Raw genomic sequence first — 15,568 nt, forward strand, 5'->3', positions numbered from 1 at the left:
GTGACGTCATCGCAGACGAGGAAGACGCCCTTTTAACAGCTGATATATTGCTTGATATATTGCTATATAACATTATATTACAATATAAAATAACATATAATATTTTAAATTTATAAAAGCAAACTACTACATTTAGTTTGTATTTTTTATACATAAACATGTCACATTGCCCTTTATTTAAAATATTATAATAATATAACAAACATAAATGACATAAAAGCATATGTCATTACATGATAATCTATGTGAACCAACCACTTCAAGCAATAAACAGATCAATTAAATAACCAGTCTAATGACGATGATGATGATGATATTATTATTATTATTATTATTATTATTATTATTATTATTATTATTATTATTATTATTATTATTATTATTATTATTATTATTATTATTGTTGTTATTGTTAATACTACTACTACTAATAATAATAATAATAATAATATATCAGGAGCTGAAAAGTAATTGTAACAACATTTTTTCAGACAGAAACACAAGTAAAAAAACATAAATGGCTTGTTCAATTGCAAAATAGTGAGTTGTACAGAGCTCTTATTTCTCATTGTAGGTCATTATCCCTCAGAAGTATAATATTTTGTTGCTAGGATTATGTCAGTCATAGTTTTCCTCCATTATGTAAAATATTGCTGTTCACAGTGGACTTCTTCACTTCTATCCTCATAGACTGTGTTTCAGTTCGTGACTCTAGCTTCACTCCAGTCGAGATCCCCAGTGATCCCAGCACAGCCTTTCCTGTCTTCAGGCTTTTGGACATTGGGATGCGGGTCAGCCCTGTGCGAGGTGGCTGGGCATCGTGCCCGGTCTGTTTCACAATAGAGAGAGAGAGAGAGAGAGAGAGAGAGAGAGAGTACAGACAATAACAACAAGAAAAAACTTGAGTGTAACATTAATGGGACGACATTTAAAAAAAAGGCCTAGAAAAAAAGCAAAAATTTCCAAACAGCATGCAGTAACTGACCCAGGTTCTTTTCTTTTTTTACTTCTAGCACAGTGGGCGAGCACGCATCAAGCCGGGGTTCCCGTGTGCTCTGTGTCAGGCAGGAGGTTTTGAACCTCGAATGTTTGTAAATGTAAACACTGCACCAACTATGAATTACAACATGGCTGTAAAAGGATGGCAAACAGCCACATCATTAGTTCTGCTGTTCTGATGCCTGAGCATTGCTGTCACGCCATCCACCCAATCCACAAAGAGCATATTATAGGGTCCACTGACATGCCAACACTGGGTTGTTTCATCATCCTTTACTGTCCGGGTGCTTTTGTAAAGTTTGAAAACCTTTTTCGACACATAAATGACACAGAACCTTGATTCAGGACTCACCGTGCTTTGTGTGGGTTTGGGAGACGCCGATGTGACCGGGGATATGGTGATACTGCTCATGACCTTGCTCTGCGTGCTCCTGGTGGCTGTAGTGGTGATTTGGCGAGGGGAACGCAGGACGGTCCCCGTCGATAGGGTCAATTCTTTGCTTTCTGTCACGGCAGTCACCGGCCTGACCACCATCTTTGGAGCGATGCTGTTTCCCAGATGAATATGGATCTTGTCCTCGCTGCTGGTGGTGGTGGTGGTGGTGATGATGCTAGTGTTGCTGTGGCCCTTGCGTATGGGCATCGGAACCATCTGCTTCTCGGGAGTCACCCGGAAAACCGCCCGGCCCATGGTCATCTCCTGTGGCTCCGGGGAGGCAGACGTTTGCGGCACTGTGGCAGTGCTGATGATAGAGACAGGGGACAGGGGCCTTCCCAGGGAGGGCGTTCGGCTGCTCTCTGGAGACTTGGCCCTGGATACAGTTGTGATGGTGACAGGAGACTTGGCTCTGGATACAGCGGTGATGGTGAGCGGAGACTTGGCTCTTTCAGGGCCGTGAGGTCCGCTGGTGGGCTTTCTCCTGGCAGTGGGAGCGGAGTAAGTGGGAATGATTGTGATTCTGGATTTTGGATGGGAGGGGTTGGGGCTAAGGGGAGCTGAGCTGGAAAAAGCATCCTCCGCGGTGGGGCCGCTGATCTCTAGCGTGGCCAAGTTGTTGTGGTGGTCTGGGGTTACCCTAATGTGTAAAGGCTGCTTCGGAGACACAGCCAGGTGGGAGGGCAAGTGATCTCCATTGACTTGCAGCGGCTTTTCCAAGTTGGCCTCCTGAGGAATGTGCTCTTTCTTCTTCATCCAGGGAATCCAGGACTTTTTCAAACCCAGGTCGCTGCTCGACGAAGGCGAACGCTCAACCGTGGGCTTTTTGAGGCACCGCTGCCTGAGGTTGCTCATGATGTGATTTTCCTCTTGAACGGACTTCCTGATGAAGACGGCCGGCGTGTCCTCCTCCGCCGGCCCGGCGGACACGGCCTCCGTCTGCACCCCCGTGGACGCCACGGCCACGTCCACCATTCTCCTCCCATTCAAGCTGGGCCTCAGCGCTCGACTATGGCGCTTCGCTACCTCCAGCTCTTGGGTGAGATGAAAGACTTCAGTGCCCATGTTCTTGGCTTTCTCCTCCTCCTCCAGGAACCTCTGCTGTAGGACGGAGTAGTCCACCTGGAGCTGAGACAGCAGATCTTCTTTGTGCATCAGTTCGTGGATCTTCTCCTTGAGTGCCATGATGTCGGCTTGCAGTTCCCGCGTCTTGGCCTCCTCCCTCTTGCAACGTCGCCGGAGGTCTCCTTCCTGGCTTTGCTCCTCTCCTTTCTCGATGGCTTTGTTCCGCGCTATCTGAGTCCTCATTTCCTCCACCTGCTGGGAAAGAATGTTGGCCTTGTCCTGTTCCGTCATGAACCTTTTCTCCAGCACGCCGTACTGATCCTCGGTCTTAATCAGGTCTCCCTCGACCACTTCAAGCTGTTCGAGGCGATTTTTCAGGCGCTCGATTTCAAACGTCAGCTCTTTGATTTTGTTGTCTTCTCTTCTTATGGGCTCAGGCGTTCGTCCCAGTTCACTTTTGACCGAATTCTTCACAGATGGCTTCTCCGCCTGCTCTAACCCATCCAATCTCTTTTTCATTTGACTGACTATGGAATTAAGGTCGCTACTTTTACCTATTTCATAGACCAGCTTGGAGTTCAGCTCTGCTTTTTCTGAAGTCAGACTTTCTACTTTGGTTTCCATCTCCGATTTCAACTTCAAGAGCTTTTTGCTTTCTTCTATCAGTTTCTCAGTCACCTCCATAACCTTACTCTGCTCAACTTTGACCATCCTATTCAAATCCTCCCTAGTCTTTTCATCTACCTTTAATCTTTCGATGAGAATCTTTCGCTCTTCCATTAAAGCAACCGTCAGCGACTTCAGCTTGCTCAGGTCGTCCTTCAGGCTCAACTCGGACTTTTCCAGCTTGATTTCCGAAGACTCAAGCTCTTTCATACGAATCCTGAGTGACACCACTTCGTCTGAGAGCTCTTTCGTGAGGCCCTTTTCTCTATCTAAAGCAGTGTGTAGCAGTTCACACTCAGATTTGCTGGTGCTGAACTCACCCTCGAGGTTTTCTAACGCAACCATTCTTCTCTGGAGCCTCTCCACCTCCAGCCTGAGGTCTTTACTTTTACTGTCTTCCTCTTGTAGTCTATTTACAAGCTCCATACACTGATGTTCAGTCTTGGTGATTTCTTCATCTTTTCCTTCCATCTCCAGCACCCGTTTCCGTAAGTTCTCCAGCTCAACAATCAGGTTGGAGTTGCCACACTCCCCTATGCTGATTTTCTGCCTGAGATTCTGCAGTTCTTCATCAGATTTCCTCAAAGCCCTGTTGTTCTCCTCCAGTTCCTCCACTTTGTGCGTGAACCCCAAAAGCTTGCCGTTGAGCTGACGGTTGTGGAGCTCCATCGTGGCCAGTTTGGCGCTCATCTCCTCGTGTTGTTGGGCGAGCTTGGCAGATTTCTCCTTGAGCTCAGCCTCTAGGCTCAGCAGCCTGTCGCCGTCCTCTAGCGCGTGCTCCCTGGCTTCTGTCAGGGCCTGGTCCCGCTGCTGCAGCTGCTGGCTGAGTTCCTGGATCTGTCGGCTTTGTTGGTCCATTTGCTCGAGGTGCTCCTGACGCTCATTGACCAACATCAGGGCAAAGGACTTCAGCTTGATCAGCTCCTCCCGCACCTTGGCCAGACGTTTGGAGTGCTCCTTCTCCTTTTTGACCTGGTAGGCTTTCTCGTTCTCCAGCAGCCTCTTCAGTCTAAATAAGGAGGAAGAACAAAGCACAATATTTTATATTGTAGATGCTTAAATGCTTGTACTTGTAACTTTCTCTAATTGTTACAAACAGAGAAAACTAAAGGAACTGTAAGACTCAAGCAACAGGGTCAAGAGGAATAATTAGTAAATATTCACACTGCAACTCTCCCAAACTCCTGCTACAGTATTTTTAATCCCTGAATAAAAACCAAGAACACAAACTGCGTGTGAAAGTTCAGCAGCCCCTCAGCAAGCGGTCTCCTTTTCTCTCGGCTCCTTTCTATGCTGCTCATGCACATTCTCATCTCCGGCTCCGACAAAATGCATGCAAATCAGAATGAATGCAAAGCTGCATCGTCCTCTGGTACACTCCCAGCAACACACGAATCCATTATTCAAACTCATTTTTGCATTGCAAAAGACAAAACAAAGGCAAAGAAACAAATCAATAGGCGCCGAGCTTCACTCAGAACATAAAACCTGTAGCACCTCAAAACTGTACATCAGTCCCCAACTTACCAAACACATAGCTTTGCCAATAAACTACTGGAAAACCATCAAGAGGGGCCTCCTTTCCTACAGATCTTCCATCATGATATTCCAAGCATGTTATCAGGCAAAAGGTCAATAAATACAGGAACACCGGAGCTCTGGTGAGTGATGTCACCTTACCCATATAAGGCCCTCGTTTGTGTACGACAGTGTGCGTGCTGCTCGGCTGTAGACGCTGTAAAGGGGGCGGGACCTTTGCCACAGGACAAGAGAAGCGTTTTTTGCAAAACCCCCACCCCGCCCCCTTATGCTTTCACAAGCTTCACACAGTTTTTATTCAGGAAGTTTAAACGCTTCAACAATGACTGAACAAATGTTTATAATAAAATAAAGATGGAGCAATTTTCATTGCTGCACAGGATGTTATCTCTGCAGACTCGCTGCCTCTGATCTCGCCCCGGAGCACAAAAATGTCCTCTGTTGTTCCACTTGAGGGGAAATGGACTGAAATAAGGTTCCCTGCAGTTCTGCTGTACGTGTGATGAAGAAACCAGATAGGGATGAGTTCAATGTGTCCCCTGAGGTGGAGAAGATCTGGGAGAACAGCGACAGTAGGTTTTTATGCCCAGAGCTTTTCAGCTGCATCCATATATTTATCAGTCTATTTATTTTCACATGTCAAACTAGAAAAATAAATATCTGCAAATGACTTCATTTTGAAACCCTAACAGCATATCCATCACATAACCAGGAGCCGTCGTGGGCCAAGTAGGATTAATGTGCCATGTTACTGTACAAAGCAGCTGTCCACGGCGTTAAAGTCACACTTTAACACAGCCAGATGTCATTGACACCCTCGGACTTGGGCTCTCTAAAATTACTTTCACGCAAAGGTCAAAGTCGTGATGTCAGCGGCATTTGACACTTATTCAAGTCATGAAGGAAGTTCAGTTTAGCCTTAGTGAGACTCTGTAGCTAAGGAAGAAATAACTATTGGATCAGTGGCTGGAAGTGAAACAACACACTGTAATAATAGTACCATATGGGAAAACATTGTGTATTATGCAATTATATTTTATTTTGTGTTTACTCGAGAATTTGAATATTCTAACTTCTGACATGTCCTGCACTTTTTGCTCTTCATTTATATTCATTTACTGCGGTCTATTTGTTTATATTGCCTTACTTTTCCAGCTAGAACCTGTTTCTGTTCATTCTCTCTCCCTGTGATTGTACTCTGTCCAGTTTTCTGGGGTCTTCGGGCGCTGACAGACCCAGACCCAGCAGAGATCCCCCACTTCGTGCTCTCTGTGAGGTGACTGAGGTCGACCTGCGTATGATCCGAGGCACCTGCTGGAAAACTACCTGGCAGAAGAAGGAGGTCGCCTCTTTCTTACATGCAAACTGAGGATTGGGTGGAAATAAAGTGGGCATTTACAGACCACAGGATTTGCAGCACAAGCAAAAGCCTACATTTGCTGCCCCCAGTGTGTTTTTGAATGATCTTTATTAATGTTTTATCTTTGGGTCCAAGTTGCAAACACACTAAACTACAGTAAGTTGGTAAACTCAGCAGACATGATAAAAACATCCCCAGAGCTGCTCGCTTGGTGCTGCAGCTCTGCTCCCAGCAGTTCAGCTGTCCTGAATATAATTTACTTCCGTAGCTTTTTTTTCCCCTCGGTCCTGCAGGAAAATGCAATGAATGAAGGCAACGGGCGCCTCTGAGGGGTCAACGCTGCAAATAGTGTTGGAAAACGTTTTTGAAGTTTTGACAGTTCGTGAAATGCAGCCTATAAGTGAAATCTAGTCTGTGCTACAGATGACCGGCCGAGAACACCTTGCAGATGTTCTGCGTCTTTCCAGACAGACCATATGTTGGTGCAGTCACTGCGTACGGGGTTGCAGTGTGAGAATCAACAGTGAGCGGCGAACACATTCTCCCATCAAGCAGCAGCCAATGAAACGCGGCCATCTGCAAGCGCTTTAATTGCCGGGGGCCTCCCTCGGATGTGCATTCAGTGCATGTCTGCTCCCAGAAACCAGCTCGTGAGGCCCTCCACATATGATTGTGCTGTTGCCCCATTTAACCCTTCGAACCCCGCATTCCCCCGAACCAGCACAGATTCTCCGTCTCTCGCTTCTTATCATGTCCCCTCCCTCCTTCACCCCACTCCTCCTCCTCCTCACCTTTCCCGCTCCTGCTCCAGGAGATTGGTGAAGTCGTCGCTCTTGTTCATGTAGTCGGCGTGTTTGCGCTTCTCCGTGTCCAGCTCCTGCACCGTGCGGTGGTGGCACTTCTCGGCGAGCAGCAGCTGCCCCAGCATCCTCCGGTACGTGTCCCGGTGCTTCTCCTGCAGATGCTCCAGCTGCCGAGGCCACAGGCGCATGGTTGGCATGGCTGCAGCGTCTTTGACATTGGCACAAAGCTGCACTCTGCAGTTACCTACTGACCTCGGCCATTGGCTTCTGGTAGACACTGTGGCCGGGCTGCTTGGAGCCAGCGATGAAGCCGTCCCGCTGCAGGGCCTCGAGGGCCGAAACAGGGCCCGCAGACCCATAACGTGACTCAAGAGCCTCTGGGAGAGTCTGCTTGGACCTTAGCAGGCAGATGACGTCCTCTCTGGCCTAAAATGACATGACATTCAAGAAATAATACTGGATTTGACAGCTTGGTGAAGAGTGTATAAGTCTCTGAGGGGGCCATTGTTCCAAGCCGTGTGTTTTCTGCACCAGAGCCACAGGATCTAATGTTCACTCATCTGCTCATTTGCGTTAACTTGCAACTTTTAACCACTAGGTGTAGCTATTGTGCAAGAAGTTGCAGTCTTCTTCATATACAGCACAGTACACAGCGTTAAGCGAGGGAAACCCACCTGAACCTCTCCTTCCATGATTCCCAGCAGCTTCAGCAGGTCGTCCTTTGACAGGTCCACGGCGTCCTGTCTTTTTTTTCCTGCCTCCGGGGAATCCAGCAGCAGCTTCTCCTTGTCAGAGATCACCTCTGCCTCCACTTCTCCATCGCCCTCGTTCTGCTGAACTTTAGTCTTCAGGCTCTTTAGGGTTAGACCCACGTCTTGTTCTTGGCCGATGTCACGGTCGCCCTGTGAAACCACCAGAACCCCGTCGACCGGGGCCTCCACCCCGCTGCTTTTGGACCTCATCTCCTACCTTGATGAAGAAGCAGATGAAAACACTGGTGGTAAAAATTCTACTTGACAGCGACTTTTCTCGCTGACTTGTTCTTCAATCAGTCCTTGCATGATGCGTGACGCATGATGCGTGATGCACGGTGCAGTACACGATGTGCTGCAGACATGTTAAGGTGGGCCGGTGTCTGTTGAGCCTCTGACAACAGTCTCGACACTGAGCGAGTGTGGAGTGTTTGAGAGCTTCAGATAAGACGTCCGCAGAGCTTATTAATAACACCCGGCCCCCAAAAATCCCCTCCACGGCTCCCCGGTGATGTCATAGCACCAGGAATTGTGAGTCATGTGTTGAGACATCATGAGCAAGATTTCATCAATTCCCTCTGATGATTAAGAATCTGTCATATCTTACGGAAACAATCTGCAGTCTGTCAGAGCAGCAGTGGAGCCCCAATAAGTCTTAAAGGGTTAAAGGTTCAGCAGTGAATTCTAATGATCATTGAAGCCAGTGTCTTTGAGTGCTACCTGTTTCTATGATGCAAGGTAGCGCAATGCACACGACTCAGAAACAAACCAACACTTTAGATACGTTCCTTATCTGACTTCTGGGAGTTCAGCGGGTGCACGCTGGCTCCAAGGAGGTCTGGTTTGTAAATGGAGATTAACTGCGCCCCCTTTCATGCTCGTTACTATTAGTTTCAGCTGCGACCTTGCTCGCATGGAGTGAAACGCTGTCGTACGGGAGCGAGCGCTCGGGCCGGTCCTGCCCCCCATTCACGCGGTGCCAGGGAGCTTGAATGATGCCCCAAGGGGCAGAGGGCATTAAAGTGGGCGCCACCGGAGCACGCGACACACAAAACATGAGCACGGCTGCAAATGACCCCGACGTGGAGTTTCTGACTACAGGCGACCATATTATTTGACACAGAGTTAAGCACTCAACTATTTATTTTAAATGTTTGGGCCGTAGCCATGAGAAGCTACCGTAACACTCCAAGAGCACAAGTGTTGAGAGCTGAGGGAACACAACAATGAAAATACAGCCATCAGAGTCTCACTGTCATCACTGCTACTTATGATGCTTTGTTGTTTGTGGTGAGGGTGTCTCTGTTTGAGCCACCCAGACTAGTCAGCGTGGTCTTGATCGTGGTGAAATGGAGATTCCCGAGCCACATTCCGGTCCGGCATGCAACATTCCCAGTTGTCTCTATGGAAAATGAGCTGGGAGACAATAAAGCACTGACTCCGGGGTCTGTGCCAGGCTGCCACAGCGTCGGCACACATTCTTTGCTTTGCATACATCCATACTGTCCGTCTCATACGTCAGGAAGGACTAATACCCACTGAGATCCCCATCGAGGCCTGGCCCTAAATTTAAAGTGGGACCTCAAATCAATCTAAAGTTCCAGCTGTCATATAGTATTTTTAGTCGCCACCAAAGCACGTGCCTCCACTCCAAAAGTGAAAAAGATTTTTGGTCAGTGACTCACAAATACTCACTGCATGACTATTACAGTACCTACTGTATGTGTGTTAGCATAAAGTGTCAAGTGTTTTTAACCTTTATTTAATCACAGCAGATAATTGCTTCTTGTCCACTATCAGAATACAGTTTTACAGGACTTGTTTGCTATTTTGCGATTAACTACTTAATTTTTTAACGACTGAGCCTCAAATGAGTTTTTTGTGGCTGTCTATGGTCCGCGGGGTTGCTGGTTTGACTCTGCCCGGCTCCTGGTTACATGTTGAAGTGCTGCAGGAGCAGACACCGAATCCTCAACGCTTCGGTTTCCTGTGCCACTCAACAGCAACCGTGCATGTTAGCGACATGCTAAAGAGCACACAAAGACCAGGAAGTGCTCTTTGCCCGAAGGCGGAGGCAGTGGCAAAAGCTGTCATTCAAATCTACGGGTGAGGGTGAGAAACGAGGATCCGGGTCAAGTCCACCAGACGTGTGTTCCGGGACACGGATGCTCCACCTCCGCAGGTCAGCAGAGTCGTAGGGAAATAAAAAGTCAGCGAGACGAGCTTCATCCAAATTGAACTTTCATGGGCCAAACTTACTGTGATGATGGTTTCTATTAATACCCCGCGGCTGCTCTAACTCGCGGAGTAACATGTCAGCATAGGTGGTGGGTTTCATCCTGTAGTATTCTCCTGATGCCACGTTAACCTGAGTCTCTCCACCGCAGCTGTAGCTCCAGCAGCTAAGGTTTCAGCCAGAGGAAAATCTGCTGCTCCGAATCTGTCACCTATTATATGGCACGATTATGATTATGCTGCTTCACCTGGTGGTTAAATATTCACTTTGATGCACTATGATCCCTGTGTGAATCCACAGGAGCCCCAACAAACGCAAACAACCTCATCTTCCTCATCATCACCAAATGAACACTGAATATTGCTAAACGTGAATATTAATGATCGGCTTTTGGCCAAATCGGACCGATCGAGATCCTCCCAGACCGGCGGCTCGGGTGTAAATCATATTTACAGCACGACGATCAAGGAAGAGATCAGGTTCAGGCTCCCCTAAGAATAGAAACAGGCCCAGATACACTACGACGTCAGACATTTTCCTCCATAAAATGAATTGTTAGAAATATTGTGGGGAAGATCAGTCAGATCAGACAATTTTAAAGCAAAAATATCAATTATTTTTTTGACTGACACTGACTCAGACTTGAACAGAAGGAGCTGTTTGCTCACTGGGTGAGTGCATTGTTTGTCACCTTAAGAGCAGTGTTTGAGTCATTTCTTTAACCACCGTCCACTGCCTGGAATGATAATGTGATTCTTGGTCAACCGCCGTTTTCTCAATCCCCATCGCCGCAAACCATTGTACGTGTGGCAGGTGAGAGTTTGTCCGCTGACGCCATGACTCCGCTCTTTGTCCAATGTTTACCTTTTGTCTCCGAGGACAAAAACAAGCCATCGCAAAAACAATGAAGCGCAATTTTGCGAGAAGTCGGCAAAAATGGATGGAGAAAATAAGACGGCACCGGCTCAAACGGGCCTGTCTGCGGACGGCGTGCGAGATTTGGAAAGTCTCATCTGTGCTTCTGTTAAACACGGACTCCCGTCTACAATTGGGTGACGTCACTGGGCAAACGAGGCCTTTCGGGGCCTGCGAGGAGTCGTGATTAAGTCCCTCCCCCATCACAAACGCCAGCAGAGAGGGCGCCTCTGTTTCTGTGGAATCCGTGGATCAGGCCACAAAACACAGTGGTGCGTCACTGCTGAAGAAGCCTGACACACACAAACACTAACTTCTCTATCTTCTTAAACACCGCGTCTCGGATGAGCCTCAGTAGATCCTGGGTTGCTATGGCGTTCGTGGGCTTATTTTTAACCCACGGGTGCCGCGGCTCTGCAAAATATCCAAATGTGTCTAAAGAGCATTTTTGGAATTCAGGACCGGAGGAGCATGTGTGGGTGACAGCTGATGTGGAGGCCCACCAGGCACGTGGGCTCCGCCTCCCGCTGGGCAGTATCTGTGTTTGCGCGGCGCGCACACACAAACACACACGGACGCGCACGCGCACTGCACGGCGCAAGCAGCGAGTGACCTCTCGCTGCGTGAGCAGCATATAAAAGAACGCCTCGCGGCCAAACGATGTCCTGGCAACCGCTCGAGTGACATAGAGGCGCAGTAATGTCATGAGGTAAGCGGGTGGCGCAATTAGCGCGTCGGGCAAACGTGCCAGCGTTGGTTTCAGTTTAACCGCGCTGCTGATATACAGTTGGGTCGGTTGCTTTACGAGCTGGGGACCGATAGCAGTTCACAAAACGTGTCCTTTTAAAGAGAGAGAGCGGTTTGGCTGGTGTGCGTGTGCGCCGTTGGGAAAACGGCGCAAGCTGGAAGGCGCGCAAAAATGCCGGCGCGCCATATCTCTGTATGAAGGCGGCAGAGAAGAAGAAGAGCCACGCACTCAAATATCATACAGCAGCGAGGAATTCACTCCACATGTCAGCGTGCCGCAGCTGGAGCGGACGAGGGGGGGGCGTGTGCGGCCCGTGTTTTGCGGCGCGCAGTGCGCAGAGCCGCGCTGTTGTCTGCGGAACGTGTGGGCATCGCGCTAAATGGCCCCATTCACGCAGCGATGTGAGACAAGCATTGTGGCACCGGGCGTTAAAAGTTAACACAGCAGCTGTCAGTGGGCGAGCACTTAATGCAACATGTGGAAATCCATGTGGAACAGATGATGAATAGAAGCTGCACTCACAATCCCCAAGCGACGCTCAAACGAAGCCAAGAGGGCGAATTTATCCCAACCCTTCACGAACTCGATGCCGGTTCAGCCTCGGCACCTGCAACCGGGTCTCTTCACTGTGTTCCAGGCTTCTCGGGATCCCGACTCACCTGCTGTTGCGTTGTCGCCAGGTTCGAGCGATTAATCCTGGAAAACGGCTCAAAAGGGGCTGAGCCTCCACTATAAAGTCCTCCGGCGTGTGCGGCCCGGTGGTGGCGACTGCTACTGAGTGGCGCCAGGAGCCATCTCCAGCTCCACTCGCTCCCTCCCTCTCTCTCTCTCTCTCTCTCTCTCTCCCTCTCTCTCTCTCTCTCTCTCTCTCCCTCTCTCTCTCTCGCTCTCTCTCCGCTCTCCTCTTCTCTCTCCTCTCTCGTCTCAGTCTCTTCTCCTCTCTCTCTCTCTTCAGATCTCACACACACTTCTCACAGTTCTCGGGGTCAGGAAGGCTCTGGCTGAGAGCACAACTAGCCCGGTGCCCCCACCCCCACCCCCCCCTCCCTCCCACAGCCTATCCTGTTCTGCTCGGCATAGCACTCTCACACACACCTATCATTTTCCTCCCTCGTTATCCTCGGCGTGTGTGTGGGGATGGAGGTGGCGTGTGATGCCCTCCGTCCCGGAGCCGGAGCGTTTTCACTCGATCACCTCCTCTGTTGTCCCTCTCTGTCCTTATTTTAGCTGGCGCAGCCGCTTGAAGCCCGCGTCTATATTTAACCCCTCCACTGTTAGCAGCTGAGCCGAGCCCAATGCTAGATGTTCTGGCTGGACCGCGCGGGAGCTAAGTCTCCGCACTGACCCTCGGTGACAGCTGAGCCACGCCGGGAAACGGCATCGGTGGGAATATTAACATAACATAATAATAACAGTTTGGTTCAGGTAAATCTAGACCAGTGCTTCCTGATAGACAGTGAATCTGAACTCGTGACGGCATCATTTAAGGCTTTTGTAGTGAATTCAGTGGGTTTCTGTCGCCAAACAGAACATTGCAACGTTATTTGGTAAATGTCATGAACCATTACAACACGTCTGCCGAGCTCCGTCGCTACAATGAATGTTTAACCAGCTTTGACCGGTGTGAACAAACAGTGAAACAATAGCCTGGAGGTCAGACGTCTTTGTTTTTGCAATCTGTCGCTGGTTAATGTTCATCTTGTTTATAAGTCACCATAAGCGCCGACTCATGAGTTCAGCTCGTCTGGATGTGGCATCAAGACATGTGGTTGGGTGTGAAGGTCCATCCTGGCGTAGACGGGAACAGGGTCCTGGAACCGGCACATCCCACGACGGGAGAAGTGGTTGAGATACCGGACGGATGGATCTCTAGGTGGAAACCAAAGCAAACAGAGGAACTGAGCCAGATGCACGTTCACTCCCTCGCCTAGTCTCCTTTGCTGCAGTGCATGTGTAATGTAGGAGTAGGTTCGCGCGTGGGCTGACGTCGCGTTTCGTCCAACGCCGTCCGTCACCGCACTTTGTTTGACCTGGAGTCCGAAATCGACTTCCTCCCAGATGCGAAGCCGCATTTCGCCGAGGTCGTGAGACGCGGATTTCGATTGACTGCCACGGCTCCCACACCCAGAGTGAGGTCATGTGGTGGGGATCCAGCGACGAAGAGGATTGTTGTGATTTGAACTCCGTATATGTAATGCCCACAGGACAGAGGCCATGAATCACAGGGGGAGTGTGGGTTGCGTGATGCAGCTGATATTCCCACACATTCTGCACCATTCACGTCTAATTAGTGGAAGTGACGTAGCCTGCAACAACTTCTCTGTTCATGCAAGACAAGAGCCCGAGCTCAGCACCTCCGCTCTCCTGGCTTTTCAGACAACAGAGAAAATGGTTCAACCCGTCGAAAATGACATAAGGTTGTGCAAAAAGAACGAAGGTTATAGAGGAGCATCAAAGAAATGGAGCAGGGAGAGTGTTTTACCTGAGCTGTGACTGACAGGATCTCATTATTTAGCACTAGTCGTCGCCAGACCTGTACTTATATAACGCCAGCGCCGCAAGACACTAAATGCACATAAGTGACATAAAAGCGCCTGCAGAGCTCACGGTACCACAACGTACCACAAGACATGCATCACAGGAACACGACAGGGACCGCAGGAATCCCGCTCTTCAAATATTGCACTTTCTTTCATGTGGTCCTGGACCATAGGATGTTTTAAAGGGTTGACAGACAAGTGTGTCTAATTACGGGATGGATTTTTCACTCCCAAACAGTGTCTCGTCTAAAATGATAGATGTCCAGAATTTTGTATTTATAAAAAGAGTCAAAATGAGCTCATAGTACAGTTTAACTCTAAAAATGTGCTGCTCAGATTATTTCTAAAACCAGATTTTACCATTAAAACACTTAAATGAATTCCTGATCCATCTCATTTCTAGTGAGACAAAGACTTACTGAATTTAATGTTAAATCTTATGATTCAGTTTAAAATATACCTGAAGCACATTCACAACATTGCTGAGATTGCTGCATTTAGCGTAACATTACTGTTGATATAGGAAATACTCGAACCAAGTAATTTCAACGGTTGTTCACAACACATCTGGTTTCACTTTCTGGGTTCTCTTGAACTTGTTACACCATCAGTGACACATCCAGTAAAACACCAGAACATTATACTGACTCAACTGTGAATTAACATCGTAACTGCAGCTATTGTTGAACACACACTGTGGACATCTCAACTCATGTGGTTTTCGTGTTTATTGACGTAAGGCTGTTTCTAAAGTCCAAATTGCCCTGGAAATTATATAGTCTTAAGTATTTCAGCCTTTGTTTTCCTCAGATGTTTCTGTTATAACGATGACTTGCCGTCTCAGAAATGTTAATTACTTATGTTTCATTTCCTGTTTTTGCTGATCGCACACAAACTCTGGAGTTGGACAAAGATGGTTTTACTTTTGTCCGAGGTTCATATACAGCGTAATGCCCATGAGGGCTGCCTCCTCTAGTTTGGGGAGAGATGAGAGACTTTCTAGGTTTGTTTTGTTCTCCACACGCTAATGATTGGACTGATTAAATGTAATAATCTAATGTAATCATTATATTTAACGATTGTAGTCATGAAAGCAGATCTGTTTGCAAAAGCCAGCTGAGCTGGACCAATAAGCGGTTGACATGCCATTTTTATATACAACGTTTTGAGAAGGTCACATCTAATCAGTCCAGAACATGGACTGATTACCCCCCATCCACGCGCCTGCAGCCCTTGAACATGGGTCTGGTACTTCTCATGATCTATTAATAAATGAGTGGTCCGGTGCGCTGCACCGTTACCATTGTTATTCTCCCCTCCTTTGAAACCGATTCATTCTCCCAAGGTCACAAGTGTGGCAAACCCTATGAAGGGAGGGTATTTCCATCTCATTCTCCCAGTGTGGGGCCCCAGGGCACCGGGGCCACTCAAAACAACAGCTGGGCATCTTTCAGTATGACAGAACACTTTGACGGTGACTTTCATCTCTGCACAAGATTATGATAAAGA

At 48.2% G+C, this 15,568-nt stretch overlaps 1 protein-coding gene across 4 annotated transcripts; it reads right to left on the minus strand.

The window, feature by feature from the left end:
* Nucleotides 1-126: 126 nt before the first annotated feature.
* LOC114848887 (filamin-A-interacting protein 1-like) lies at nt 127-12,357 on the minus strand. Of its 4 annotated transcripts, none has more exons than XM_029139771.3 (6): nt 12,179-12,357; nt 7,543-7,837; nt 7,121-7,294; nt 6,857-7,035; nt 1,352-4,175; nt 127-829 (listed from the first exon to the last, which is right to left on the minus strand). In XM_029139771.3, exons 2-6 carry the CDS (start codon nt 7,828-7,830, stop codon nt 623-625), a joined length of 3,672 nt encoding a protein of 1,223 aa, XP_028995604.1. In that variant the 5' UTR covers nt 7,831-7,837; nt 12,179-12,357; the 3' UTR covers nt 127-622. The 4 variants fall into 4 exon arrangements, with proteins under 4 accessions (XP_028995604.1, XP_028995603.1, XP_055361890.1 ...); XM_029139770.3 differs by having other exon boundaries at nt 12,042-12,357; XM_055505915.1 differs by lacking the exon at nt 12,179-12,357 and adding an exon at nt 9,880-11,464 and having other exon boundaries at nt 7,543-9,794.
* Between the last annotated feature and the right edge of the window lie 3,211 nt (nt 12,358-15,568).

Source organism: Betta splendens, chromosome 22 (genome assembly GCF_900634795.4).
Source record: "Betta splendens chromosome 22, fBetSpl5.4, whole genome shotgun sequence".
Lineage (NCBI taxonomy): Eukaryota > Metazoa > Chordata > Actinopteri > Anabantiformes > Osphronemidae > Betta > Betta splendens.

What these genes read in the sequence shown, in the direction of transcription:
- LOC114848887 (XM_029139771.3), bottom strand. Translation starts at nt 7,830, where the DNA reads ATGAGGTCCAAAAGCAGCGGGGTGGAGGCCCCGGTCGACGGGGTTCTG. An exon ending in TCATGGAAGGAGAGGTTCAG is followed by an intron (nt 7,295 to 7,542) that starts GTGGGTTTCCCT and finishes ATGTCATTTTAG; the next exon opens with GCCAGAGAGGACGTCATCTG. An exon ending in CTGGAGCAGGAGCGGGAAAG is followed by an intron (nt 4,176 to 6,856) that starts GTGAGGAGGAGG and finishes CTCCTTATTTAG; the next exon opens with ACTGAAGAGGCTGCTGGAGA.